Here is a 27822-nt window from a genome sequence, read left to right as displayed (position 1 = left end):
TAGGGATAAGACAAGGGGGGATGGCTTTAAACTGAAAGAGGGTAGATTTAGATTAGATATAAGGAAGAAATTCTTTACTGTGAGGGTGGTGACACACTAGAACAGGTTGCCCAGAGAAGCTGTGGCTGCACTATCCCTAGAAGCATTCAAGGCCAGGCTGGACAGGGCTTTGAGCAACCTGGTCTAGTGGAAGGTGTCCCTGCCCATGGCAGAGGGTTGGAACTAGGTGATCTTTAACTTCCCTTCCAACCCAATCCCAAACCATACTGTGATTCTATGATTAACAGTGGGGTTCCTTTAAATAAGTTAATAGCATGCTAGTGAGTATGCTAAAATCAGATCTTGTGAGTCTTCTGTGTGTCCAAAATACTGGGATTGCTTTCTTAAAGGCCTAAGAAAAAAGAGTGTGTATATAATCTTCTGCAAACAGTAACAGTTATCTCCTGGAATTGTCAAATTTAAGTTTGTTTTGATAACAAATATATAGATATATAAATAAACAAGCACGCTAAGGGGAACAACAAAACATTATAAGCCTCTGTTATATTGCCTACAGCTAGTCACTAAACTAGAAACTGTTTTTCTGTTTCATAGCATAATACAAAATGGTCAAAAAAATCTATGCAGCATTTTAATCTTGCGGATGTTATTTCTGTGTTTTCAGGGAGACCCAGGTGTCCCAGGTTTCAAGGGAGAAGCAGGACCTAAAGGTGAACCTGTAAGTCTCCATTGTATAAGATGAAAAGAAATCACAAAGGCTTGTATGAATATTTTATAGATTCTTAAATTTTTCAAGACACTTCTGATGCTCGTAATCATGAGGGTAATTATAGTGGAACAAACCAAAGTGAACCTGACTAGACAGTACTAACAATGACTGGTGAAGCAGGTCCTTTGATGTTACAAATCACCTACTCAGTATAGGCATTACAAGACTCAAGGACAAAAAAAACTGTAAGTGCATCTGCTGAGGTTTCTGTAACACTCAGGATGACTGTATACCAATTTCCCAGTCTCCTATGAAATGGATTCATGTGATCTTGGATATTTAAGAGCATACAGGTCTGCATGCTAATCATAATAAAAGCATCCTTTTTATTTTATACTGGTATTTAATACATTTATACTTATGCAGTTATATAAATTATATTTTCTTCATACATTAAAACATGAATATTTATACATTTATGGTATGAGGAGCTGGGTAGCACATAGCTAATATTTTTGACAGATTATTTGAGAACATGGCTAATTCCATGCTGTAATCATGTGAATTTTGCAAGAAAATGATTCTGCAAAGTTAGAATCAGTTTGACTTGTCAACCAATCTTTAGTTTTTCTCTCTCACCAGTTGAATGATCATGTAATAACTGACAGAAACATACAGACAAAGTAGCTATTTCCTTTCCACTGTCTTCTCCTGTCAGAATTTCTACTAGAGTCTTACTGAATTTTGGATCCTTTGCAGCTTGCCTGTTTGAGAATAGTAAATACAAATTGTTGCGTCTGACCAAATAGATGACTATTAGAAGTGCTATACAGCTGAACTGCAGATTTAGGTTATTCGAAGTGCACTTACTGAAAAATTATAACCATTGTAAAAGAGAAAAACTAATGCTGAAAAGCTGCACTTTTTAAGTAATTCAAAACCTATTTTTTTTTCCTCCTTTATTTGGAAAAATGTCTATCATGTTGAGAAGACAGTCCTTTTCAATGTACCTGAGAATTGGTAAACTAACAGTAATTTTGTCTTTTTTAAATATTTTACTTTCACTAGGGCCCACAAGGTCCTCAGGGTCCCATTGGCCCTATAGGTGAAGAAGGGAAAAGAGGTCCTCGAGGTGATCCAGGTTCAGTAGGTCCACCAGGTCCTGTTGGAGAAAGGGTAAGCAATCCAAAGGAATGTCTTGAGAAATGCAGTGCTAAGCCAAAAAGCCTGTTGAGCTAACCACGAGTTTTCTCACAGGTTCATTCTGAGTATAGTGCAACTATATTCCTAACAGTAGTTTCATACTGTTTGTCATGGTTAAAGCCCAGCCAGCAACTCAGAACCACACATCCGCTCACCCACTCCCCACCTTTTTCCTCCTCCCGCTCCTGGAGGGATGGGGGAGGAGAATTGGAAGAATGTAACCCCCGGGTTGAGATAAGAACAGTCCAGTAACTACGGTATAACACAAACCACTGCTGCTATGTCCTGGGTTCAGCAGTAGCAGTCATTTTTTCTCCTGAGTATGAGACTCAGAAAGTCCTTGGTCAGAGTAAACATCACTTAGCAACAAGTGTTACCAGTGTTGTTCCAGGGCTGAAAGTCAAAACCAGCCACTGCAGCAGCTACTAAGGAGAAAAATGACTTCTTCTGCTGAACCAAGGACACAGTTATCTTTTTTTTTTTTCTTCTTATACTGGATAGTTTCATTTCTGAATTCAGTGCCTCAGATAGTATGGTAGGAGAAATGATGGAGATATGACAGGCAAATCTCAGATTTCTTGCTTAATCCTGCACAAATTGTCACCTTGCTTTCAAAGGGGCTGTTCACATAGAAGGAGCTGTTCAGCATGCATAAATGAAGCACTGACATTTTGTAGGCAAGTTTAAAGTATTGAAGTAAGGAATTTGTAAGGAAATAAACTGAAACCCCAAGCCCTAAATCTAGTACTTTATTTTCAATAAGGTGTGTAAAAATTAAGATAATCATCCCATATCTATGGCTTTTTATAGGGTGCTCCTGGTAACCGTGGTTTTCCAGGTTCTGATGGCTTGCCTGGACCAAAGGTAATGAAATTAAAGTGTCCATCTTTTATTGGATGATTTGTTACATTTTCATACACAGATATATATAGAAAGAAAGAGTTCCATTAAAAATGCCTGCTTCTAGCAAATAGGCAGATCCTCAAAATCACTGGAAGTAGGATCAAAAGGAGTTGATAGGTGCCAAAAAAGGATTTGAATGTTTTGAGGCTAAAAGTTTTTTGGGAAAAATCACTTTCAGTTCCTGTGATGTTCAGTTTTCCTTGCTGGTCCCTGACTTAATGCTCCCTCATGCAAAAATATGGATAGATTTGACCTGTTCTACTATTTTTTTCTTTATGTATTGCTCTGTAGCAGGTAACTATATGAAAGCCTTTTCTTTGTGTGTGGACTGTTTTTCCTAGACTTGTCCCTTGAACAGACTTGCTTATCTGTCTTTGGCTTTCCTAACTTTTTTAACACTTCCAGGAAACTGACTCACATATTTATGGTCTAGTGTTTCTGTAAATCCCTGACTTGGTAAAAATGCAGGGATTCTAAAATTCTGAAATATTTTTTTTTAATTGAAGAGACAACTTTTAAATAATAATTTGGGAAAATAGTAGTAGTAATAATAATAATAATAATAAGCATTAATTATTTGGAGCTCTTGTTTGCAAAAAAATAGATCCTTAATAGAAGATACCTCTTTTATTTAACCTTCCCTTACAGTTGCAGTTCCACCTCTTAACTTGTAGCCTAATGGTATCTTTCTAGGGTGCCCAAGGGGAGCGTGGTCCTGCAGGTTCTTCTGGTCCTAAAGGAGGTCAGGGAGATCCTGGGCGTCCTGGTGAACCTGGCCTCCCGGGTGCAAGGGTAAGAAACTAATAGCAGTACACTATAAACAACATCATTTTTCATGTTCAGAAAGCAGCAATGAACTTTGCAGAATTAAGAAGCTGTTATAAAAGGACAGACTTGTTTCAGTGAAGCTATTTAAAGGGTAAAGGTCAAAATGTCTGTCTGTCTTCCGGCTGATGTTGGTAAGCACACGTTCCACTTGCCTCTGAAGAAGGAGAAATAACCTTGATGGGTACAAGCCAGTGGAACTGAAGAGGGTGTGCTTGTAAAGCACATAGTTGCCACAGATAACATGACCTAAGGGCCAAGTTAATTGAAGTCCAACCTTCATTAAACTGGTGATTGATAGTTGAGTGGTGCATGTCATCTAGAGAATTTTTCAGGAAAAATATTTGAGGAGAATTTGGAATATCACAAAAGCAGAGAAAGGGATGTTACAGATTAGATAATGGCAGAAATAAAGATGAGCCTGTGAGAAGCTTGAGAGGTGTACAAGCAAGAATAGGGAAAAAAAATAAGAAAAAGGAAGATCAAAGACAGTGAGGGATGAGGCTGTAAAGTGAAGACAAAGATGAACAACTTTGATATAGAAAAGTTTGTACTATGGTAGTAACTGAGCATGTCTTTTGCATTTATTTGCATTTCTCTATTGTTCTAGAATTATATACAGAACCTTAACACCAATGTTGCTCCCACTTTTAGGGTTTGACAGGAAATCCAGGTGTTCAAGGCCCTGAAGGAAAACTTGGCCCCCTGGTAAGTGACAAAAAAACCTTAGTATTTTCAATTAATGCCAGATTAATTCAAGGGTCCCAACTCCTGGAAATTACTTTATTAATTTCAGTTTTCTTGATTTCTGCAAGTTCATCTTCTAACTGTTCACCTTAGATTCCTGGCTCCAAAATTAGTGCAGATACTGTACGTTTAGTTTTGCCTCTGCAGCAGTATCTGTTGTTTAGCAGCTGCTGCAATATTTTTAAGCCATCTTGAACTCAGTATCTTTTCTAACTGTCTCTTCAAGAAAACACTGAAGTATCTGTACATAGTGGCTCTATTATAAAAATTGCATAATATTTAGTTAAATCCAGCAGCGTGGCTACAGCTGTGTCTGCCTTAAAAGCATGTTGATTGATAACTGTAGCACCAAACTAGATTCATGTTTGTTTATATATATATATATATATATACAAACATTTTACAGAGGTAAATAAGTTCATAAGAATAAATACATTTATAATCGAATGTGGAAAATGCTTTATCTCTGCAGGGTGCTCCTGGAGAAGATGGACGTCCAGGTCCTGCAGGTTCAATTGGAATCAGAGGTCAGCCAGGCAGCATGGGCCTTCCTGGCCCAAAGGGTAGTAGTGTGAGTATGGCACCTGGTACCCAAGATCTGTTTAACTTTAAACATTTGCATATATCTTAATAGATGAAAACAGTATCTAAACACAGTAATTTTTAACTCTGCAAATCAGGGGGATCCTGGAAAACCCGGAGAAGCAGGCAATGCAGGTGTCCCAGGACAGAGAGTGAGTGTGATTGCTATTTGCAATTATAACAAAATATGATGCTTTTCTTTTATATATGTTCACTATACAATACTTCCTATGCCATTTTTAATTCAGGGAGCCCCTGGTAAAGATGGTGAAGTTGGTCCTTCTGGTCCTGTTGGCCCACCCGTAAGTCAGCTATTACCATTCTGCCTACCTGCCAGTCATTCCATCCATTCATTGTTCCTCTGCTTCTGTTTTTATCTATCTTCATGCCCGTTGTCGATTCCAAATAAAAAATCACAAGAACATTTAAAGAAATTTTTGTCCTAGAAAATGGGAAATTTTGTACTTATTAATATATTAGTAGTTTAATTCCTTTTACTGACCATTACAAAAAATAGGGCAAGGAGCAAAATTTTCTCAGAGTTCATACTCCTAGCTTCCTTAGTTTCAATGGAACTGAGTGTTTCCATGCCAGCACAGAACTTCTGGGGGAGGATCTTAGAGAAATGATATATATTTTATTACATCTTTTAGATAGGGTATGCCTTGTCCCGGGGTTAAGTAAAAAATGTAAAATAAACAAACACATAATTGAAAATATACATATTCAGAGAGAAGAAAAATTGTGAGGCCTGCCTATATTCCTCTGCTATATACTTACTACTTTCTTTTGTGTAGGGTTTAGCAGGAGAAAGAGGAGAACAAGGCCCTCCAGGTCCTACAGGGTTTCAGGTATGTGCATTCATGTTTTTTTAAAGAAAGATTAAAAACCGGTGTCAAATTGGAGCAAGTGATGTATAACAAAACACAACTTCAGAACTAAGGCAGCGCCATTAAGAATAATGAGTGATACTTAGCTTTCACATCAGCTGTGTGCTAAACTGAACTTGCAAAGGCTTAAATACCAGCTCTGTATCCCTTGAGAGAACCTTTGTTGGTTTTCAGTTTTAATTTGGAGATTTTCCAAAGATGTGCCAAATACAGAGCCAAAGAATTGTTTTGATAATAAAATATTAATTAAGTCAACCTCTGTTAATAGGGAACTTAATTTTTAGGGCTGATATGCCTTTGTCCTACACATTAACATTAAAGAAAGGCTGCCATTTAGAACAGGAAAAACACTTTGGTGCCGTATTCGTGTAACTTTTTCTTAGGGATCTCTGGCAGCATTCTCTAGTATAGGATATAATATTACATTGATATTCTTGGTATCTTAGTTAAACCTGGATTTACATAATTTTCTACCATCTTAGTCATCATTTTTTTAACTTTTTTTACAGGGTTTGCCTGGGCCACCAGGTCCTCCAGGTGAGGGAGGAAAGCCAGGTGATCAGGTAATTTCTGTGTAATGTTACAAGAATTCATTTCATGAACTACTTTTACCATTTTTTCTCTTTGTAATTTAATTTCCCACTCTATTTCAAAATATGTACTGATGTAGTCTGAAAGGTGTCTGAGGACTGCTTTTTGGATAAAATAATTTCTAGAATCTGACCAACTTCTTGGACTGATTTGGACTCTGCTCTTGTCTCAGACAAATAATAGTCAGAACTAGCCATCTACATTCATAGTACTTTGGAAATTAATTCTTTATCTCTAACTGGCATAATTGTAAGGCATTATTCATAAATAATGCTCTTGTTCTAATTGTGAGTTCTGTTCTGCTTAGGGTGTGCCTGGAGATCCTGGAGCAGTTGGTCCATTGGGCCCTAGGGTAAGTGTTTTCTCTCAGAGTTTAAACATTTGTAACAGTTCTCTGAGGTTGCCAGTTCATACAGACTGCGGACTTCAACAGCTGAAGTGATTATTTACTTTTTCCCCACCAACAAAATGGTTGTAAAACATGGATACATTTTAAGATGTTTTCTGTAAAACCTACCACCTTTAACGGTTTTGTAGCTAATGAAGTGGTGTTGAGTACTAGCTGCTAAACGATTTGGTTTACACCTATGAAATGACGGGTTTTAGTTTGCTGAACAACATAGAATCATAGACTAGATAGGGTTGGAAACGACCTTAAAATCATCTACTTCCAGCCCCCCTACCATGGGCAGGGACACCTTCAAATAAACCATGTCACCCAAGGCTCTGTCCAGTCAGGCCTTGAACACCACGAGGGACAACACAGCTTCCTTGGTCAACCCATTCCAGTGTCTCGCCAACCTTACAGTAAAGTTCTTCCTTATATCCAATCTAAATTTCCCCTGTTTAAGTTTGAACCCTTTATCCCTTGTCTTATCACTACAGTCGCTAATGAAGAGGCCCTCCCCAGCATCCCTGCAGGCCCCCTTCAGATACTGGAAGGCTGCTATGAGGTCTCCATGCAGCCTTCTCTTCTCCAGGCTGAACATGCTATTTACCCTACCTTTAACAATAAAAGCGTAAATCTGTTTTTTTGTTTGATCAGTTCTCCTAGAACTTTTTCACAGGCTCTTTGTTCAAATAGCAGTGCTGCACTTACAGTGTATTTAGGATTTTGTCTACCAGAACTGAACCCCAATTTCCAAATAAGTAATAATTTTCAATTTTGTAGGGAGAACGTGGCAATCCAGGAGAGAGGGGAGAACCAGGTGCATCAGGACTCCAGGGTGAAAAGGGTATGGCTGGAGGCCATGGTCCTGATGGTCCAAAGGTAAGCTGAATAGAGATTTGTGTTGCTGCAGTGATATAATGTATGATACTGCTCATGCACACAAACATAGAGGAGGGTTTTTTTAATTATAAAAGGGATAGCTTGTATAAACAAGATCTCTTTCATGAAAAGGGCTTTAGGGAGACATAAAATCCATTTTTATACCAGTATAAAAATATTAATAAATTGCAAGATACTAAAATGTTGAGAAATCACATTTTGTGTTAATTTATATAGCTCTGAAGTTTAAATGGCTTTTGTGCTTTTCAGTAAAGCTGGGCAAATCTGTTTCTGAACTGCAGAAAACCTTCTAGCAATGTTTTAAGAGCCATATCAGTTTACGTAAAGACATTCGGCAGGGATGAGGGTTTAAAAGAAAATGCTGAAAACAGCATGCATTTCTTTCACCTGCAATCTATTTACTTAGTCTTAGGAAGGTCACCCCAAGTAGGGATTGTCTCTAGTAATGTGAGACATGAGCTGTGAGAAGCAAAGCATAAATACAGCAACTCTGCCCTGGCAAACTCCTACCTGTAGCTACTTTGTGTAATAGAACCATGTGGCATGTGGCATGTGTAGAAAGATGCTCGAGTTTCTTTTTTTGCTTATCCTCATGCACTAATACTAATGTCTTTGGAAGGACTACAGTATTACAGTTCAGTATTACAACTGAACTTCGTGAGTAACACAATGGGAAAAGTATTTGGACAGGAATAAATTCCAGATTTAAGAGAAAATTGTTACTTAAAACATTGCCCTAGAGACTTTAACACAGGCACAGTGTGTTCTGTAGCTTGGAGACAAAGATACTTCACAGATGAATAGACAGCAACTTGTTCTTTATTTGCTTCAGGGAAGTCCAGGCCCTAGTGGGACACCTGGTGATGCAGGCCCACCAGGACTTCAAGGTATGCCTGGAGAAAGAGGGATCGCTGGAACACCTGGCCCCAAGGGTGACAGAGTAAGTATTTATTTCTGTTGTCTTGAGTCAAGTCACCAGTCTCTTAATACTGCAATTATTTGAGGGTATTCAGCATCTAGAGTCATAACTGAGACTTTCTGGGTATTTTCCATAGGGTGGCATAGGTGAGAAGGGTGCTGAAGGTACAGCTGGCAACGACGGGGCAAGAGTAAGTAAATCCGTCACCCTATTTAGACCTGTTCTTCACTCACCAGATTGTTTATTTTGCTAGGGTACTCAACTCATGGAGTTAAACGCTATTCAGCCTGGTGATACTATGTGCAGAGTGGTTTGGGATGACTGTGTCCCAAACCCTTATTTTGTATCATCAATAGTGAGAGTTAAGATATCTAAGGAAAGGATGCCCAGAAGTAGTGTGTTGACTTGGGATTCAGCTAAGCTGACTATAGTAAAAATACTGAAAAAGGGACAGGCAGAATATATATATGACAAAAAAGCAGGCCTTCCAGCTCTTACTCTTGTACTAAGGCAGATGCCACCTTCTTGTTTGGAGTGAGTTCCCCATGGTCTGCCCCGAGTTTCACAGGTGAAAATTCCGGTAAATGTACTAAGCCCCATATGGGCAGTAAGTCACTGACTCTACTGTAAAGCTTTGAATCTCCTATGTGTAAATAACATGGTGAATCTCTTCAAGTCATGTACATATGCTCTTCTGCATAGACCAGCTGTGCAATAATCCCAAAAGCACTGGGTTTGCTGTGTATACACTGGCCATATTTTCTTCCCAGAAGTTGAGTTACTTTTTACATGAATCTCATGTATCTGAGAATCTTGGGTTTTGCAAACCAGTTGGAGTACTAACTGCTAGGTGTTTGCAAAGTGGGGTACATTCAAAAGATAAGGATTCTGCCTGGCCTAAATTTATTGTTAAAAGAGCAAAAGGTCTTGGTGAAACCTTAGTATACAGAAGGACTAACTTAAAAATACCAGCTCTGAGCTGGAACGAGTTATACAAATCAGATATTATCCAAAGATACAAAATAGTTCTTAGTCATTGTAAGGTGTGTTCTTAGCTTACAGTGACTGGTGAGAGGGTAAAATAATGGTGAGCTAAATGTACATCCCTATTCTATAGTCAGGTATCTGCAGATATTTCTGCTAGCGACCACTAGAGCATTAATGGCATTACAGTATCCCTTGTTAATGCCTTCTTTTTCTATATTTCTCTACAGTTTGAACTAAGTTCCAGAGCAGTTCTTTCGTGGGAGGGGGAATTCTGTTCAATACAAACTTGGTGCAAGTTTTGGTATTTTGCTTCTAATTAAAGAGAACTGTAATTGGGATATCTAAATATTCATAATATTATAGGATCATTATGTGGAGTTGATGGGTCTGAATGGAAAATTTGCAACTTAACTGCCCCTGAAGAGACAAAGGACACTTGAGGAGTTTGCAAGATGTCAGTGAATCTTCAGAAGAAGTGATGGACACTTTAAAGATAATTGAAACAGTTAAATACTAGCATAAGAAAAGGAGCTTCAGTGCAAGTGGGGAAAAAGGATTGAATTTTCTCCTGAGAGAGCAAAATAATGCCGGTGTTTTTTTTTTTTTTTAATCACTGGACTTATGCACAAACACTACATAAAGGAGATGAAGTAAGTGAAAAAAAATGAATGAAGGAAAGCAGGTCCTTTGAGATGTGGGATTTTGGACACTGGGAGAGGAAATTCAAGTCAGTTTTAGATAAAGAAGGCCCAACAAGTTTTCTGAGATAAAGGACAAGACTTCGAAGGAATGAAAAATCGTATGGAAATACTAACATATGTGAAGATTTAAACTAACTGTTTTGGAGCACAACTTCTCTAACTTCTTTTCATCTCAATTTTTCAAAAGGGTCTTCCTGGTCCAATAGGCCCAATGGGTCCAGCAGGTCCCACTGGTGAAAAGGTAAACAGATTTTTATTCAATTCCCTACTGAAGTTTCTCGATATTATCACACTTTATTGGCACTTTTACTACTTGTCAAATAAGTTACTTGGGAAATAATAACCTTTAATTTAATTTTAAGGGCGAACCAGGTCCTAGAGGTCTAGTTGGTCCTCCTGGCTCCCGTGGAAACCCTGTGAGTAAACTTGTTCAGTTTTTGACTGACATAAGCTGACAGTATATAACACTTATCCGGACTCCAGCCATTTGTCTCATTTGCTGATATATTTTCCTCCTTTTTCCTCCCCTTCCTTTGTAGATAAAATCTGTAGCTCTTTCTTGACTCTGTGCACTTGCAAAAACAAGTAGATTTTTTCCCTTGGCTGTATACTTGTGTTAGGGCAAAATTTACAGAGACTTACCTTCATTTACCTAGCTCCTGAAAATGTACCACCACTTTTAATTGTTCAAAGCATACCTATACCAGATACTACTGTAAACATACAACTAGAGACAAAGAGTAGAGGTATACCTGAGTTCCTCTGTTAACTCATCATAGTCTATTAATTTGTGATTTTAAGGGTTGACTTTGATTAGGGAATTAGAGGCTCAGCCCTTAGATCCTTCATACTGCTTGGAATTGATTATGTCTCTGTCATAAATCAGAGCAATCTTATTTCCAGTATAAACTGGAACACTTTCCACCCTTCTAGGGAGTGCTGGATCTTGGCAGCCTTCAGCTCCTTCTTTTCCAAACAAATGTTGTGTGGAAAGCTCAGCTGAAGCAGCTCATAGCCATTCTGATCTTGTAGAAGAATACATCTTTGAACTACTGTGTTTTTTCCCAGTCTATCTCATTGGAATATGCATAAAATATGTACTCTTCAGCTAATTGTGCCATCTCTGGAAGTAGTTGTGAGCAGAATTTCACCTACTGTGCTTTTAGTGCCTTGTTTATGCCTTCCATCTCTAAACTCTGAAAGTTTAAATATAGTCTTGAACACAAGGCAGATGTTAACATCACAGCTAGCATTGTTTATTTCATGATTAAATTAATTCTGATTAATAGAGCAAAAGTGTAAGCACATTTATGATAGCAAATAGTTAACATCCTTCTGTGAATTATTCTGTATATAGAAAGACAGTTGTTAAATACAATTATTCTAATTTTTTTGGCCAGGGTTCCCGAGGAGAAAATGGCCCAACTGGTGCTGTTGGTTTTGCTGGTCCCCCGGTATGTGTTTTGTGACACTAATGAGTTTCCTTTAGTCATGCTTTGACATGCTTAGTTTCCTTCATTATGAGTAATACTGCAGTGTTCTGGGACATGAGTAGCATTTTTGTTGCAGAAAGAGCTGTTTCTTTTTCAGGTAAAGGGCCAATAAATACCCTAGACAGTTGAAAAGTGATTTTGTTGATAAAATTACGTAATTGTTCACCAGATTTCATATTTTCATGAATATGCTGGGTTGCTCCTTTGAGATTAGAATTAGGCAAGTTATAAAGTGTCATCTACTGAAGGCAGCAAAGATTTGTGCCATGAATAGTGAAGGCTGGAATGAGCTGATGGACCAAATGGAATGTTTATGAGTTTTCCGCTGAATACCCTAAACATTCCCACAGCCTAAATACTCTGTATCAGACCTTTCAGAAAAAATCAGGCACCTGCTTCCTTTGGAGGGAGAAAACAAGACCTGAAAAGACAATGCCTTTTTAGTCCCATTTACTTTTAAGTATGTAATAGATGATGCGGAAAATAGAAAATCTAAAGAAAAGAAAAATGTGAGCTAGGTAAGAGAATATTTTAAATGTAAATGCTGACTTCACAGACTGTTCAGAAAATCTCATCAGTGATCTTCTAAAGACTGTGGTGAACTGTTACAGTTCTCTTCAACTGAACTGTTAAGCAAATGCTTAATGTGTTTTGTGGGCTGACTTATTCTCCTATTATCTTTTGCCTTCTAGAAATTCGCTAAAAAATAACTTTTTTTGGCTGGAAAGATTTGCTGTTCTCTGACCTGATGTCTCTCCTATATATTATTTCTCTCCTAAATATTCTTACAGGGCCCTGATGGTCAGCCAGGTGTGAAAGGTGAACCTGGAGAACCAGGACAGAAAGGAGATGCTGGATCTCCAGGACCACAGGGTCTTGCTGGGTCTCCTGGTCCACCAGTGAGTATAAGTAACATAATCAGAGAACCAGTGGCATAGGCTGATCTTGCTTATTTAAAAAATGTTCTGGGTGTTCACTATCACCCCTCTCATTCTCCTTTCCTCTTAGGGTCCTCCAGGTGTTCCTGGTCTGAAAGGTGGTAGGGGAACTCAGGGTCCACCTGTAAGTAAATTTTACTTTTTGTGACCCAGCTACAAATAATTTAATCCTGAAATTTTATGCAATGTATGTATCATTCCTCATCTCAGCTTGGTTTTCAGCCTGCAATTACTTACGTAACATGTAATATGCAATATTATATATTTCTTATGTATTATATATTCTGTAGTATTTAATACATATAATATTAGATATAATAATGTATAATATATTCTATATTACATATTAACTTAGTTAATTACAATATATGTTATTTGCTTACTAATTCAACTGAGAACATCTGAGGTACCTAGTGTTGTATTTCTTGCAACAAAGTTGGCATTAAGATACATTTTTTTTAGGGTGCTACTGGATTCCCAGGATCTGCTGGAAGAGTTGGGCCTCCAGGACCTACTGTAAGTCAAGTTTCTTATTCCTAATAGGTGTGTTTTATAAATTTAAAAAACTTGAAGACAGAAAAGCAGGAAAGGTGAAGAAGTGTTTATGGCCTGATGCTATAGATGACAGCTTGTCAGCACTGACTTCTGTGACTTCATGCTTACATCCGACTGTATTAAATAAAACTCATTAGTCTTGGGCTTGATCTGGTGTCAGTGTGTCCAAATTAGTGCAAGATTTTACACTGCAGTTAGGCTTCAAGTTGTTTGAGCTGCTCTAATGATTTAATTGCTTACAGGAACAAAACAAGAACCTATATTGTCTTGCACTTTATACTCCCCTGTCCCTTCAGTGGTGATTGAAGTTAGGAGAGTTTCTGGGAAAGGAAGAGCCCCCTACCAGGCTATTTCATTGGTGGATCATAAAATCCATTCAAATAAATAAGAATAATAATACAGAATTCCTTGTATCTAAACATTTTCAGAAACACACACATGAAAATATAATCCGTCAATCAACAAGTGATGATCCAACTCCACACAGAAAACTGTCACTTACTCTCTTCCTATGCTTTTTAATGTTTTGATTGCATTCACTGTGAGTTTATCAAAACGTGACATTTATAGAAAGCGTAATATACATGTGAAGTCTTTTCAGAGTATTTGAAAAGTTAACAAAGGTCCATTTAAAATGTGAATTTGTGCTATATAAACTAAAAGTTTGAATGTAGACTTTAGCTTGATGATATTGGGAAGAATGGGCAAAGGCGGGGTTTTTAGCAGTAGTTGTACATCCAAAGTTAAAAAATGTATATAAAAAAGGAGTTTGGAATTGCAAATTGGAGGGGAGCTTGGACATAATTTGATGTTTGTTTCATCTTGTTTATGAACTAATAAGCTTTTAATAAGCTTTTAACTCAGTCACACTTTGAGCCTTCCTTTAGCATATGCACATTTCTAGTTAATCAAAACACAGTCCTTAGAATTTGGTTGTCCTGATCACAAAAAGGTCCAATGTAATGAGGTGTTTTAATTTTCCTAGGGAGCTCCAGGGCCTGCTGGGCCTATTGGTGACCCAGGAAAAGAAGGTCCCCAAGGTCTTCGTGGTGATCCCGGTTCTCATGGCCGTGTGGGAGATCGAGGGCCAGCTGGGCCTCCTGGTGGTCCTGGGGACAAGGGTGATGCAGGGGAAGATGGGCAGCCGGTAAGTCCTGGTTGATGTTACTAACTCTTCCTCGTCCAGCTCTAGGCTTGGTCTCATTGATACTTACCCTTATTGCTACTGTAATGTTTTATCCTTTGTGGATTTCAGGGCCCGGATGGACCCCCTGGTCCAGCAGGAACTACTGGTCAAAGAGGTATTGTTGGTATGCCAGGACAACGAGGGGAAAGAGGCATGCCAGGGCTTCCAGGTCCTGCAGTAAGTAACAACCAAGTCAATATGCCACCAGCTGGGGCATCCTCATAATCTTTGTGGAATTCAGAACATAGTGCCCCATAGCACAAGGAGAAAGTTGGAAAAATCCAATTGTAGGAGAGAATAGAGAGAGAATAGTAAATAGTTAAATCCCAGGCAAGTGCATGAGGTGGAAGATTTTGTTTCTGCCATAAGGGAAGGTCTCAGCTGGGATCAAGAGTAAGTGGTTAATGGCATTAAGACTTCTAGCCAGAATGTTCCTATTTGACCAAAACTAAAAACTTGAAAAAAAAAATAAAAATCTCAGACTTTTCATTTAGGTTCCCAAAGGTCATTGAATATAAGTAAATAACTCTGTAACTGCTATTTCATAAATTGTGAATTACGGTCTTCAAAATTGCCATTTGTGCTCTCTTTGCTTTAAGGTAGGATTTATAGATATTTATTGGATAGTCTTATGATCCAGGAGATCAGATCATTAAATGGACTGTTATTAAAAGGAATAGTATGGAGGATCTGCCATTACCACTGGATCAATAAAATCAATTCATAGATGAAGTTGGCCAGAAATTATTTCAGGCTAACGGGGTTTGTTGGTGTTGAGATGGAGGGAGAAAACAAACCAAAACCCAAAAAAATCCAATAACAGCAACAAAAATGTCATGTTAGTTATTTCAAATTACATTATATTATTCCAGGTGAAAGACATTACCTATTGCAGGTAACGCCATCAGACATGTTGATATATCAGAAGAGTTTGTGTGTAAGAGAGTTGCTGCTAGATAGACCAATTTCAAGTGCAGTGCCTAGACAATAAAAGCCTATTCAAAAGCAGATAACACAATTAAACTGCTTAAAAATACACAGTGAATTAAATATATATTCAAAATCTAGAAGAACTTTTTTTTTTCATTGTCAGGTTTGAAGTTAAAAATGGTACTTAAGATTGGATTAATGAGTAGTGTCTTGCAGGCAGCAAGGCGTTTTTTGTGCTTTCTTTGTTTTGTGATTAGAATTTTGATATATTTCTCACCTTTTTCAGGGGACACCAGGAAAACAAGGTCCCACAGGGCCACCTGGTGATAAAGGTCCTCCAGGACCTATTGGCCAGTCAGGTGCCACTGGGCCTGTAGGTGAAGCTGGTCCAGAGGTAAGTATTAGAAACTCATAATATGAAAAAACCCCCAACAACAAACAAACCCCCAACAAACAAAAAAATAGTCCAGCAGTTATTCTTCTTTACTTGAAGTTAGAGGTGGAGAACTTTCTAGTTCTTATGGCAATTCCAAATTACAGAGTTGATCAATACTCTCTATTTTTATTCTGTAACTCTAGGGACCTGCTGGCAATGATGGTACTCCTGGACGAGATGGAGCAGTTGGAGAACGTGTAAGTATATATTGTTTTTTTTAAGTCACTCCTGGAAATCTCCATTTCATTATTGACTTATTGTAGATTTTCTCTCAATTCAGTTAACTTGAATGAAGAACTTGTTCTGAAATTGTATCACAGTGCCTTGCAAAGTTGAGGAAACCTGGCTAAGGACACCCATCTCCACAAACTCAGGCTTGAGTTCTTGCAGCATTAATATCTGTGGATTCTAATCAGTACAAAATAGATCAGCAATGCTAGAGTCCTGTTGCGTTACTCTAGTCTAGTCTTCTTTATGTCAATAATGTTGAAATTATCTTTTGCAGGGTGATCGTGGTGAACCTGGCCCTGCAGGCTTACCAGGTTCCCCAGGGGGCCCAGGAACTCCAGGTCCTGTTGGCCCTCCAGGAGATGCGGGTCAAAGAGGTGAAACTGTAAGTGATTTTTTTTTTTTAAATACTTTCTAAATTAAAAAAACCCAAACAGCAGAACAACAAACTTGTGTTTGCTTTTGTACATTGCTTCACATACCTTCTGTATGCAATCTTTATAGGGTTCTCGAGGTCCGATGGGTCCCTCAGGTCGTGCAGGAAAAAGAGGTTTGCCTGTAAGTGCTCCATGGTCACTGTGGTTTGATCTGAGTTACTTTTTAAAGGAAAGTGCATGAGAAGTTGAACCTAAATGAGGATGCTAAACAGGGCTTCAACTTTTAGCGAGGGCTTCAACTTCTAGTGTTCGGATTGCAAGTGGATACAGGTAGTTTTCTGAGCTGCAAACCTGTACAAATCTATTTGGATACACTGGTATTTCTAGACTATCTTTAGCAACACTGCAAAGATATAATGAATGCTTTGGAAGCCTATTTATTTGGAGTTTGTTGCTGCCCAGATGATGGTAGGAATTCAGTTAGCAAATTGCTGGAGTCTGTGTTTGACAATTCAAAAAAGGGGTAAGGAAATGAATGCTGAACAAAAAGGCACGTTTTTTGACAAAAATGGAAAAATATAACAAAATCACCTGTTCCCATGAAACTGCCTTAATGAAACTCAGGAGGTTGACTTCAGTCCAAATGGAAAAACAAAGAAAACCCATCTTTTTTGCATTACATAACTCTTTTACAGTCCAAGCTCGGAACAAAAAATTAATTGGAATCTTGAGAAATTCAAAAGAATGTTGTCCTGTCCCTAAGCAGATGTCATATGAGATACAGGAAAGGTTTATTGAGTAGTTAGTAATAATGATGCCATTGATAAGCTATTTGGAATCTGGCATTGAGAAATTTAGCATGCTGTTTGGGCTGAGAAATACAGAATTGTAAGCAGAAGCTGTTTTCTGATGATTCTTGAATTAGTATAAAAAGTTTAAAACTATCAAAACTAGAAAGAGTGAAATTGTGATGGTAATAGAACCAAGATATTTGTACTGGGGAGCCTGAACATTATTGTCTGTAGTTAGGGAATGGAACTTCAGCTGTATTTTAATCATAGTGAAGGTGAAAGGAGCTGTCAGAAGTGAAGATACAAGATGGAGGATTTCATACTGAAAATATGTTTTATCATTCTGAGTTTGTGACAGATCCACAATATTTCAATCTCATCTCCAAAAATCATTTGCCATATCCAGTAAGACAAAAAAAAATTCTCAATCTTACAAATTTTAGGTAAACGATTTAGTATCTTTACTGCAAGCTTTTTGTGACTTACGAAGCTAAATAGACTGAATTTACCACAGCTAAACTATAATTAAGTACAGTACCATTTTCTGTGATTGTTTACTTACTTTTTTGTAAAAAACTTTGTTCTTTGAGTTGCCCCAGCATGACCTTCTTTCTAGCTTTAGAAGTAAAGGGGGCCTGAATGTAGTGTCTAAAAGTGAGTGAGAGGTTTTTGAGGCTGGGGATTTTTTTCAGTTCAGAATTTTACATTTCAGCACTGATCTTTACAGGGTCCCCAAGGACCTCGTGGTGACAAAGGCGACATTGGAGATCGAGGTGACAGGGGCCAGAAAGGACACAGGGGTTTCACTGGGCTTCAAGGTCTTCCAGGTCCTCCTGTAAGTTGTTCTATTTTTACTATGATTTTATTTCCTTGATAGTTAAATAATGTATCAGGAACATAGTTATTTAAAATGAAAAAAAGGCAAACATGAGTTATTTTTCCCCCCACAAGGTGTTTGTGAGTGGTCTGTCTGTACTTGTTAATATTTTTAATGTAATTTTGCAGTACTGTTGCATGACAAAGTAAACTTGCGCTTTGCAAGATATGTGTTCTCCTACTCTTGTTCCATTAATGCCAATCACCGAGCCTATAACCTGTCAGCACAAGTTGATAACAAAAGTTGATTGTACATTGGAGTGTGAAATGCTTTTTGCCAGTGTTTGAACTCTTTACAGTCAAGGAATCAAACGCAAAATCCTAGGAGTACTGTGACAGTATCTCGCTAGTATTTTCAAAAACTTCATCATTTCAGCGGCAATTGAATGGAAATGCTGTAGAAAACTTAATTTTTTTTTTTATATTTGTTCACTGATTCTGTGCAAGAGCTGGAAGTTTAGACATGCAAGAAAAGAGTCAACAAGAAAACCCCACATCCAAAACAACTTTCCACTTCATAGTAGTGCTATCAGTTACTCTTTTGTAAGCCAGTCTGATTCTAAATGTTATGAAAGCAAAGCCTTTCTGCAGGAGCAACTTTAGATATAGCCAAGCACCAGTAAATTCTATTAATCTAAATTGTGATTAGTTGTTACTTTGTGACAAAAGAGAACAGTAGAATGAAAATTAATTGTAAGAGGGAAAGGTGTTACTGATAGCTTATGTATATTAAAATCCTATTCCTACAGAATTGTATATATCACACACTAATTCTTTAAAACTAAAGGAATATGCTTTAAATGTTACAATGATATGATAATGTCTTCTTTTTAGGGTCCTGTTGGTGAACAGGGGAGTCCTGGCATTCCAGGCCCATTTGGCCCTCGGGTGAGTATTATGTTTAAGGTTTTTCTTGCTTGTTTTTGTCCAAGTCAGATTTTTATTTCTGCTTCACTTTTATTTCACTGACTTTTATTGACTTCAGTATCATGTAGTGATTGCTCTCTTTTGCTGAGAGTCATTACTTTGTTTAATGTAGTAAAATTTTGACATTGGTGTAGTTTATAGCTAGAAAAAAAAATATTTCAGAATAACTACAGGGCTACAGTCTCTTTTTACAGACAATTTTGCTACAGCAAATGCAAAGCCATATATGGGGCAGCTCTGCTAACTGCTACTCTTGCCTGTCATACCCCAACGTATGTCATTCACCCAAAATTAAAGGAGAACTATGACTTCCCTTGGTTTTCCCAAGTGACAGTCTGTCTCTTAGTCCATGTATGTGTGGGTGTACAACAGCTGCTCCAGTATATGTAGCAACTGGAACTGAACCCACGTAACTGTTTTCCTGTAACAGGAAAAAGGTATACATTTGATCCAAGGTATGTTCAAGGAGGTGATTCACTTCAGAACACCAGCATTGAAACTGCCTTCTTACTTTTAGAGAAGAAGTAAAAGGGTGATTTTTAAAAGTTTTGTGATAGACACAAATAATTGTCTTGCTTCCCGAAAAGTTACTGCTTGTAAACTGCTTTTTTGTTATTAAATGCTAAAATACATTCCTTCTTTCTCTTATACTTCCTAGGGTCCTCCAGGTCCAGTTGGTCCTTCTGGCAAAGATGGAAGTCCTGGTCCACTTGGACCAATTGGACCTCCCGGTGTCAGAGGGAGTGTAGGAGAAGCCGGACCTGAGGTAAGTTGGTGGGAATATGAGGGAAAAGGTAACCGTTCAAATAATCAGATTTTTTTACAGTCCATTGCATCACTTTCTCAAACATCCATGAGCTCAAGACAAATGGGAAGATTTGATACAATTTCTCCAACAAATAGCCAGGGTACCTGTGTATTGAAAGGGCTTGTTTCTTGCTAATTTTCTTTTTCCAGATCTGTGACAGTCCCAGTCTGATCTACCTCTGCTCTCCTTAAGCAAGCCTGGGGCTACTACTGCAGTTAGCTCACTGGATCCTGATGGATCTGCAGTTCAGCATAGCTGTTTGTCAGGTTGGGTTCTAAAATCTCAGGCCTAAGCATAGGTCACTTGGTGTATGTGGAATCTGGAGTAGTTCAAAGCCAGTAGTCCCACAAAGGTGGCACTAAATTAGAACACCTGTGTGACTGATTACCAGCAGCATACTCCATCATGCATTAAAGAAATCCTTCAGTCCAAACAAACAGCCCAAACTCTAACACTCATATCAGCTGATCTTCAGGCTGATCTGGGGTTTACAGATACCAACCATGACAGTTAAAAATATATTGGCTGTTGTGGAAAAAGTCCTAAACCTTTGCTAAATACTCCTCCATATTCCACAGTTACCAATTTACAAAACCCTAAGCAGTAAAACATAAGGTAGGCTATACCAAAGAAGATAAATTAGAAAATTAGAGGGGTGTGAGAAAAGTGTGATCAGGATGATCACATGAATGATTTTCAGGGAAAAAGTGGAAAAGGTAGAATAAAATAGTGAGAAAGAGAAGACAGTTTCTGCTGCTATTCTGTCTTATAAGACATAAGGTTTCCTGTGTTTATCATGTGCTTATAGTTACCCTTTTGCATTTCAATTTCTGCCAATTATCAGTATCTCCACTTTTGCCAAGGCACTAAGACTTGAATGAAAAGTCTGTGGTAGAGCGCAAGATTATGTGTGTCCAGTTACTTCATCTGTGTAATGAGACAGCACAAGAAATAGCATGTACCAGTATTTTTAGTTTTACTTTTCATGGTGGATTGCATGCAACTATAAATTGGAACCAAAAAGCAAGAAATAAAAGTTTGAGATTTCATTTGTCACACACAGAGTGTGTAAACTTGGGTGTGTGCTCTGTGGTAAGCATTTGGACCGGTAGTTGTGAATTAATTACTTTCAAAGGAAATGCCACATTCTGATACATTGTCTGATTCACCAGAGCATTAAATTTCAGATGGAGGCATGTTACAGACTTTCTGCTGCCAATGAAGAGCTGGCAGAACCTGCAGGTGGAGATAATGTTTTATTAACAGATATCTTCCGTGTTAAGACTCAATTAGCTCCCCAGGTGTCACAGTCAGGTTGACAGAAGGACCTCACAACCCATCATTTGGGAAAATCTACTAAGTCAGGAAAACAACTCTCTGCCAAGTTAGGATGATGTAGATTCTATCCCACATATCTGTGGCCGGAAATCTCAGCACTGTGCAGGATGAATGTAAAGATTTTTCTAGTGCCAAATTTTCTATCCAAGCTATACTCATTTAAAATGTACCTGTGGTGACTCAGGGGAAGCAAAAATTTTCAATTGCTCTTAAAATCACTTCTACTTTAAGAAATAAAGTTATTGGGTAGGGATTTGAACAAGGAGGGACAGATGGCTTAACAAAAAATGGACTGAGGCCATTCCTTGGTGACTTCTTCTAGCTGTTAAGTCTGAAATGATGAGTGATATGAAGTTGAGCAAGGTGGTAAGAAAAGCAGAAGAAGCATGAAGCAGAGAGAGTACCTCACATGCGGTTCTAATCTCTTACCCCTGTTCCTGCAAATGGGAATTGTTTATCTGTATCTGAATATTCCTTGTGCATTAGAGTGACTGACACTATCATTTTGTGTAGTATTTATTCTGCTGTTGCCTCTATTGCCCCCTTTTCTTTTTTTGAACCTTAGGGTCCTCCAGGTGATCCTGGCCCCCCTGGTCCTCCAGGACCTCCAGGCCACCTCACTGCTGCCATTGGTGACATTATGGGACACTATGATGATGCTATGGCAGATCCATTACCGGAGTTTACTGAAGATGAAGCAGCCCCAGATGACCATAACAAAACAGACCCAGGAGTCCATGCCACACTGAAGTCACTGAGCAGCCAGATTGAGACTATGCGCAGCCCAGACGGTTCAAAGAAACACCCAGCACGGACTTGTGATGACCTGAAGCTGTGCCACCCATCCAAGAAGAGCGGTGTGTATAAATAATGCTGTCTTGTTTCCAGTATATACTTGTACATTGGAAAAAAATACATAATACAGATTTTTTATTGTCTAAATCAACATTCACACTAGAAGCTTGAAAATGTCTCACAAAAATGTATTCCTTCTTGCCAATAAATTATATATGCTGATGTATCCCATATTTATTTATTCAGGTTTTTTATTGAGATGTATTTTAAAATCTGAAATATTTTAGACTTCCATGAAATATTAGTTCAGAAAGGGTTATCACCATAGAACACTACTTATATTGTGACAGAGATACATTGGTACACCAGTTGTGAATATTTGCTTAATTGCTATTAACTCAAAATGTTACCTGTGGGCTGACAACCTGTGAATGCTTTATGTCCAGAATTCTCTGCTGCTGCTGCTGCTCCATACTAGCAGTTTATAGGTGCTAATGCTCTAACATGCCATTTAGGAGCTTTCCTAATTTATATCGATTATATGCAGATAAATCAGAACAAAGTTAGAGGTAATTTGTGGTAGGCCTTACCAGGTTTTTGCCCCATTTTCTGAAACTTTGTGTTCTTTGTAGGTGAGTATTGGATTGATCCTAACCAAGGATGTGTTGAAGATGCTATAAAAGTATACTGCGACATGGAAACTGGAGAGACCTGTATTTCTGCAAATCCATCTACTATACCACGTAAAACATGGTGGGCCAGCAGGTCATCTGACTTAAAGCCCATTTGGTATGGCCTTGATATGAACAGAGGATCACAGGTACTTAAATATATAAAATTTCTGTGAAACTCATTTGTTTCTGGTTTTGAACCTCATCTGTTATTCTGAGCAGATTCTACTACAGTCAGAACGTTATAACTATTGATTTACTGGCTTATATTCAATTGGTTATTATGATGATACAGTAAGTAGAGGAAGAGCTTGAAAAAAACAATGCAAGTGCATCTAAGGCAGGGTTGGCTCCAAGTAGACCACTGCTGGAAGAGATTTATTTCTCTTGATCCAAAAATTATCAACATTTCTAGCAATCTATTGTAGTAACTTGATATCATTGTCCTTAAAAAAAAAAGTACTTTTACCCTAATACAAGATTTAAGCCACTGCCATTTTAGTTGAATTCTACTCTTTCTTTTGGCAAACTCTTTACTCCTAAAAAAATACAAAACTTAACTTTAGAAATCAGTTTTTAAAGAAAGTGTGAGTATTACCACATATGCCAGGATGCTGCATGCTGAACGCATCAGTTTCCAGGCAGACAAAAATTCCACTCTGTTTTCTGTTGCGTTTTCCCGCTGTTAACTTCTCAAAGGCAGCTTTATGATCCTGATAAATAACAGAAGTTTATGATATGCAAAATACATAATTAAATAACTACCTTTTGCTATTTTTATACCTAGTTCATCCAATCAAAACCACAGAAAATATTTTCAGTTGTTATTTCATTAGGGAGTAATTAAATATCTTTAAAATTAGTATTTTGAGAGTAAAAAACAATCTTGCTATCAACTGGACTCCTGAAAACAGCTCAGAACGTGAACAAATGAGAACATGTGATATTGAGAACACGTGTTATGGATTGCTTTCTTGAGATGTTTCCAGTTATTACTAAATTCAGCAGAACTTACCATGACTGAAGATGTCAGAGCTCATGTTCAGCTGCCTGCAGAGCTACACATAGGGATTTTGTAAGTCAGATGCTCTTTGGAGGAAGAAAAGATCTTCAGGAATACTATAAAGGAGTATTTCATTTTTGAAAACTCTGTCAGGTTTTATAACCAATGGTAGTATTTGTGTAATAGTCAGATGCTCTCCTTATGGATTCTAAATAATAAGTGGGCCTGAGACTGTTAAGCAGGATAAACATCTTGTATAAAATGGCAATGTCAATGTATGAGATTTTCTCTTTTCTTTGCCAGTTTCAGTGAAATATATACATTTTTAGTAAGTCTTGACTATTGATTTTTATGTTGTAATGATTCATAAAGCATGAATAAAATAAAAACCAGTACAGGGTGACAAAAAAAGACCCTCATGAATTTCAGAATTTTTGTTATTAGTAGAAAAACAGCTTCTGTTTTTTTTACAGGAACATTGGCTCTTTGTAAAGTATTTGTCAAACTTCTGTGAAAGTTAATTAGTTAATAAAGCCCATATGCAAATGTATAGTTAATTTTTATATTGTTAAACTTTGGCTGTTTGTGATGCTTCTAAATACATTACAAAGCCTCTAGAAAACAAGTTGTTGAAGTTGCAATATAGCGGATACACTATAAAAGGGTTTTCTGTGCTTGATGTTTCTTATCTACAACCAACCTAGGTTGCTCTAATGCACTATTTCATATGTGAGGTTTAAGTTCTACTGAATCCCTTTTTGAAACAAGGCAGAATTCATTCCAAAACTTGGTGTGTTTGTGGGGGCCCAGCTGCCTTTGAGTTGTTCAGCTGCACAGTTTTATGGTCAAAATTCTCCAAAATGACCCCTGTTACAGAATGTCTACATTTCTTTGTCCTTAACTGGTAGCATATTACAAAAGAAACCATGTAATGGGGCTTCTGCTAGTCATGTCTGGAAAGGGTTATGGTAATGATAGATGTTTCTAAAATTCATGAACTCTTAATTCATGTTTATGAAATACATGTTGATCTATTTATTTATATTCACAGTTCGTGTATGGGGATACAGCTGTTACTCAGATGACATTCCTGCGCCTCCTATCAAAGGAAGCTTCTCAGAATATCACTTACATCTGTCAGAACAGCGTTGGGTACATGGACGACCAGACAAAGAACCTTAAAAAAGCTGTGATTCTGAAAGGGGCCAATGACCTGGAGATAAAAGCAGAAGGCAACAGCCGATTCAGATACACTGTTCTTCATGACAGCTGTTCTGTAAGTTTGGCCTTTTTGTCATTTGTATTTAGAAAAAAATCCATAGAATGAAGTAATTAAAGTGCTGCAGAATTTCGTTATGAATTGTAGAGGTAACTGATCAAATCAGTATTTTACTAGAATTCTTCACATAATAGAAGTCTGCAGTATTTAGAGGCTTTTTGCAAATTACTACTTGTCAGTGAGCATTTTACATTTCCTAGTACTTGTTTAATTGTGTGTAATCACACAAATTGGTCAGATAACCAGAAGCATTTGTCTGCCAGATGGGTAAGATTATTGCAGCAATGCACTGAAGGAAACTCGCTGGTACTGTGGCTGTCTGAGTTGGAAAGGAAAATGTCCCCCATATACTTAAGTGGGCTTAAAAACCATCAAGTAGTAATATTTTTTCATGTTCATTAGCATTGTCAGCCAAGTCCAAGATACTGGCAAAATATTTCTAAAATTAGTTTGGCACTTGAAAAGTTACTCCCTGTGCTTTAAAGTAATATGGCCCAAGGTTGTGCGTGCAGGTGCATATTAAAACAAAGAGAAGAATTTCATAACATAGAGAAAAATCAGTCCAGCTTGAGGGAGAAATCCTGGTGTGTCAATCTGACGTGTCTGTTCATTGCTGTAAGAGCAAGATATGTACATTTTAAAATAACAAAGGTGCAGTACAGGGCAGGGGTTGTTGCTTAGCAAAAGAAACATCCTTTATTGTTGTTTCTTCTGACCTATCAGACAACTGACTCACCAGCTGGAATTTGGGCTGTTTCTGACATGAGCTCTGCCTATGTTTTTCCGTTTTTTTTCTCCTCCAGAAACGTAATGGGAACTTGGGAAAGACTGTTTTTGAGTACAGAACGCAGAACGTGGCACGCTTACCTATCATAGATTTGGCACCGGTGGACATTGGCAGTACCGAACAGGAATTTGGAATTGAAATTGGGCCAGTTTGCTTTGTTTAGGAGAAAGGGGGGAAATTAACACGCTACCCAGCAACAGCAGCAATTAAACACATGAACTTAGACTGATTGAAGTTAATCCTGAGACTCTTGAAGTAATGGCTGATATTGGATCAGCATTGTATATATGGTTCTTTTTAAATGCCCGGCCTCCTTTTAAATATTTATTTTACTTTCAAACCTTCTGTTTTAAATGATTGAAACTTTAGTACAGCAGTACAATTTTAAGAGGATTGATGACAATGTTTTAAAAGTAATATGAATCTTTTTCCTCACTTTTGTTTCAAATTATTTTGAAATTTACAAGTATTCAAAATAGATAGTTTTAATGTGGGACTGTGTAAAGTTCTAAGGATTATTTCTTTTGCTAGGATGCATACTGAATAACAGAAAAGTAGAGCACTTTTGTGACCTGTTGGCTACATTTCAATCATACCTACTCCTTCTACCCAATTTGTTTTCCTGTGGTTGCCAGTATAACAGCCATTCACAGAAATCTAACTTTTGTAGAAAAAAATGTCTTCATACAAGATCATCTTAATTTGGCATTGTCTTTCCTGCACTTTCTATGTAATAGTCTGCTCAGAAGAGTATTCCATAGCCATGATTAATTTATGAAGTAAAAACACTACTGGGGTAAATATGAGTTTTCAGTAGGGGTGTCCCATATCTGAAATTTTAAGGCCAGACTTCACTTCTCACAGTATATCTGTGTAATTCCATTAAATTACCCTTAATCTTCAAAACACTTCTTAAACCCAGTACTTGTTGATTTTCCAATATTTGCCCATCTAAGAAGCCATTACATATCAAATGATACAGATGTCTTACATATGGTGCCAATTTATATATGTTGCAAGTCATTCACATGTATACCAGACCAATTGCTAAGAAAAAGAAAGTAAGTTTAGAAATTCATTGGTTTTATCTGACATCCAGACATGCATCCCCAGTAATTTGACTTACTGGCCTTGAGTTGTCAAGGCAAGAAAGTTCCATCATTTCTTAGCATGAGCTACCTCATCTCTGGAAGTTGGGATGCATTTAAGATTTCTGTTTCTATTTTAGATATTAAAAGGTGCTATGCTTCTGTTGTTATTTCAAGAAAGGAGATAGGCAGGGCAAAATCAACAAAAAAGTGATGGTGCTAAATGACTCTCCAGAAGGCTGATTAAATGAAAGATGCCTACTGTCAGTGTCATTTTCAGAGCTTAGCTGTTAGGCTTATAGTGTTTCAGAGAACAATGTTACAGTGCATTTATTTGTTGGTCATACAGTATATAGAATGTTTTGTACCACTAGCATGCTTTATTTTGTAAAGTATGTGGGTACAAACTTATTTAGGTTGTTTCTTTATTGTATCTGTGCTCTCCACTTTTTTTCTTGTTCCTTAAAAAAAAAATAAACAGCTGGGGCCATCCCTAAAGAAAGTCATGCACATAGCTTTATTCATGTATCTTTGCAAAGCATTTAATTAAATACATGCTTCTTGTTATGCAAGTGGTTTCCTTTCTTAGAATTCCTTCCAGTGTATCCCATATGAGATTATTTCCAGGAAATTAAAGATAGAAGCATTTAACTTTTGCTTTGTTGCTGTTTGAATGACTGATACATTCTTCTGAAGTAATTTACACATAGGAATAAGAGGGCATTTTAAATAATGCCCTCTGGGCTAGTTCTTAAAAGATTGACACCTGTTTGTATGAAGTAATCACCAGCAGTCCTGCTAAAGCTGCCTCTAACTAGTGTTGTTTGAGACTCCAGAGAAAAAGAATTTTTATTCAAGACTGAATACAATGTGACTTAGCCAATTTCAATGTCAATGTAAGTTATCAGATAGGTAAATTTCTGGACAAGACATAAATTTGCATTGTAGGCAAAAATTTATATTCTTTT

General features: G+C 37.5%; 1 protein-coding gene across 1 annotated transcript in view; it reads left to right on the top strand.

The window, feature by feature from the left end:
- Window positions 1-27510, top strand: part of COL5A2 (collagen type V alpha 2 chain) — a 54260-nt gene extending 26750 nt beyond the window's left edge. Inside the window, exons 21-53 of the mRNA XM_061344255.1 lie at window positions 665-718; window positions 1778-1885; window positions 2723-2776; window positions 3509-3607; window positions 4295-4348; window positions 4860-4958; window positions 5068-5121; window positions 5218-5271; window positions 5767-5820; window positions 6369-6422; window positions 6758-6802; window positions 7622-7720; window positions 8574-8681; window positions 8797-8850; window positions 10536-10589; window positions 10711-10764; window positions 11749-11802; window positions 12633-12740; window positions 12850-12903; window positions 13242-13295; window positions 14320-14481; window positions 14590-14697; window positions 15737-15844; window positions 16030-16083; window positions 16392-16499; window positions 16619-16672; window positions 18010-18117; window positions 18993-19046; window positions 19744-19851; window positions 21797-22088; window positions 22659-22846; window positions 24752-24976; window positions 25783-27510. Of these exons, the coding sequence (XP_061200239.1) occupies window positions 665-718; window positions 1778-1885; window positions 2723-2776; window positions 3509-3607; window positions 4295-4348; window positions 4860-4958; window positions 5068-5121; window positions 5218-5271; window positions 5767-5820; window positions 6369-6422; window positions 6758-6802; window positions 7622-7720; window positions 8574-8681; window positions 8797-8850; window positions 10536-10589; window positions 10711-10764; window positions 11749-11802; window positions 12633-12740; window positions 12850-12903; window positions 13242-13295; window positions 14320-14481; window positions 14590-14697; window positions 15737-15844; window positions 16030-16083; window positions 16392-16499; window positions 16619-16672; window positions 18010-18117; window positions 18993-19046; window positions 19744-19851; window positions 21797-22088; window positions 22659-22846; window positions 24752-24976; window positions 25783-25929 (3084 nt within the window). The 3' untranslated portion in view covers window positions 25930-27510. The remainder of the gene's footprint in view (window positions 1-664; window positions 719-1777; window positions 1886-2722; window positions 2777-3508; window positions 3608-4294; window positions 4349-4859; window positions 4959-5067; window positions 5122-5217; window positions 5272-5766; window positions 5821-6368; window positions 6423-6757; window positions 6803-7621; window positions 7721-8573; window positions 8682-8796; window positions 8851-10535; window positions 10590-10710; window positions 10765-11748; window positions 11803-12632; window positions 12741-12849; window positions 12904-13241; window positions 13296-14319; window positions 14482-14589; window positions 14698-15736; window positions 15845-16029; window positions 16084-16391; window positions 16500-16618; window positions 16673-18009; window positions 18118-18992; window positions 19047-19743; window positions 19852-21796; window positions 22089-22658; window positions 22847-24751; window positions 24977-25782) is intronic.
- Window positions 27511-27822: the final 312 nt, after the last annotated feature.

Source organism: Neopsephotus bourkii, unplaced genomic scaffold, assembly GCF_033783945.1.
Source record: "Neopsephotus bourkii isolate Nb327-2 ecotype Australia unplaced genomic scaffold, CSIRO-AGI_Nbou_v1 NB_196, whole genome shotgun sequence".
Taxonomy (NCBI): Eukaryota; Metazoa; Chordata; class Aves; order Psittaciformes; family Psittacidae; genus Neopsephotus; species Neopsephotus bourkii.
Note: the sequence above shows the minus strand (reverse complement) of the source record. Positions and strands in the feature narration are given on the sequence as shown.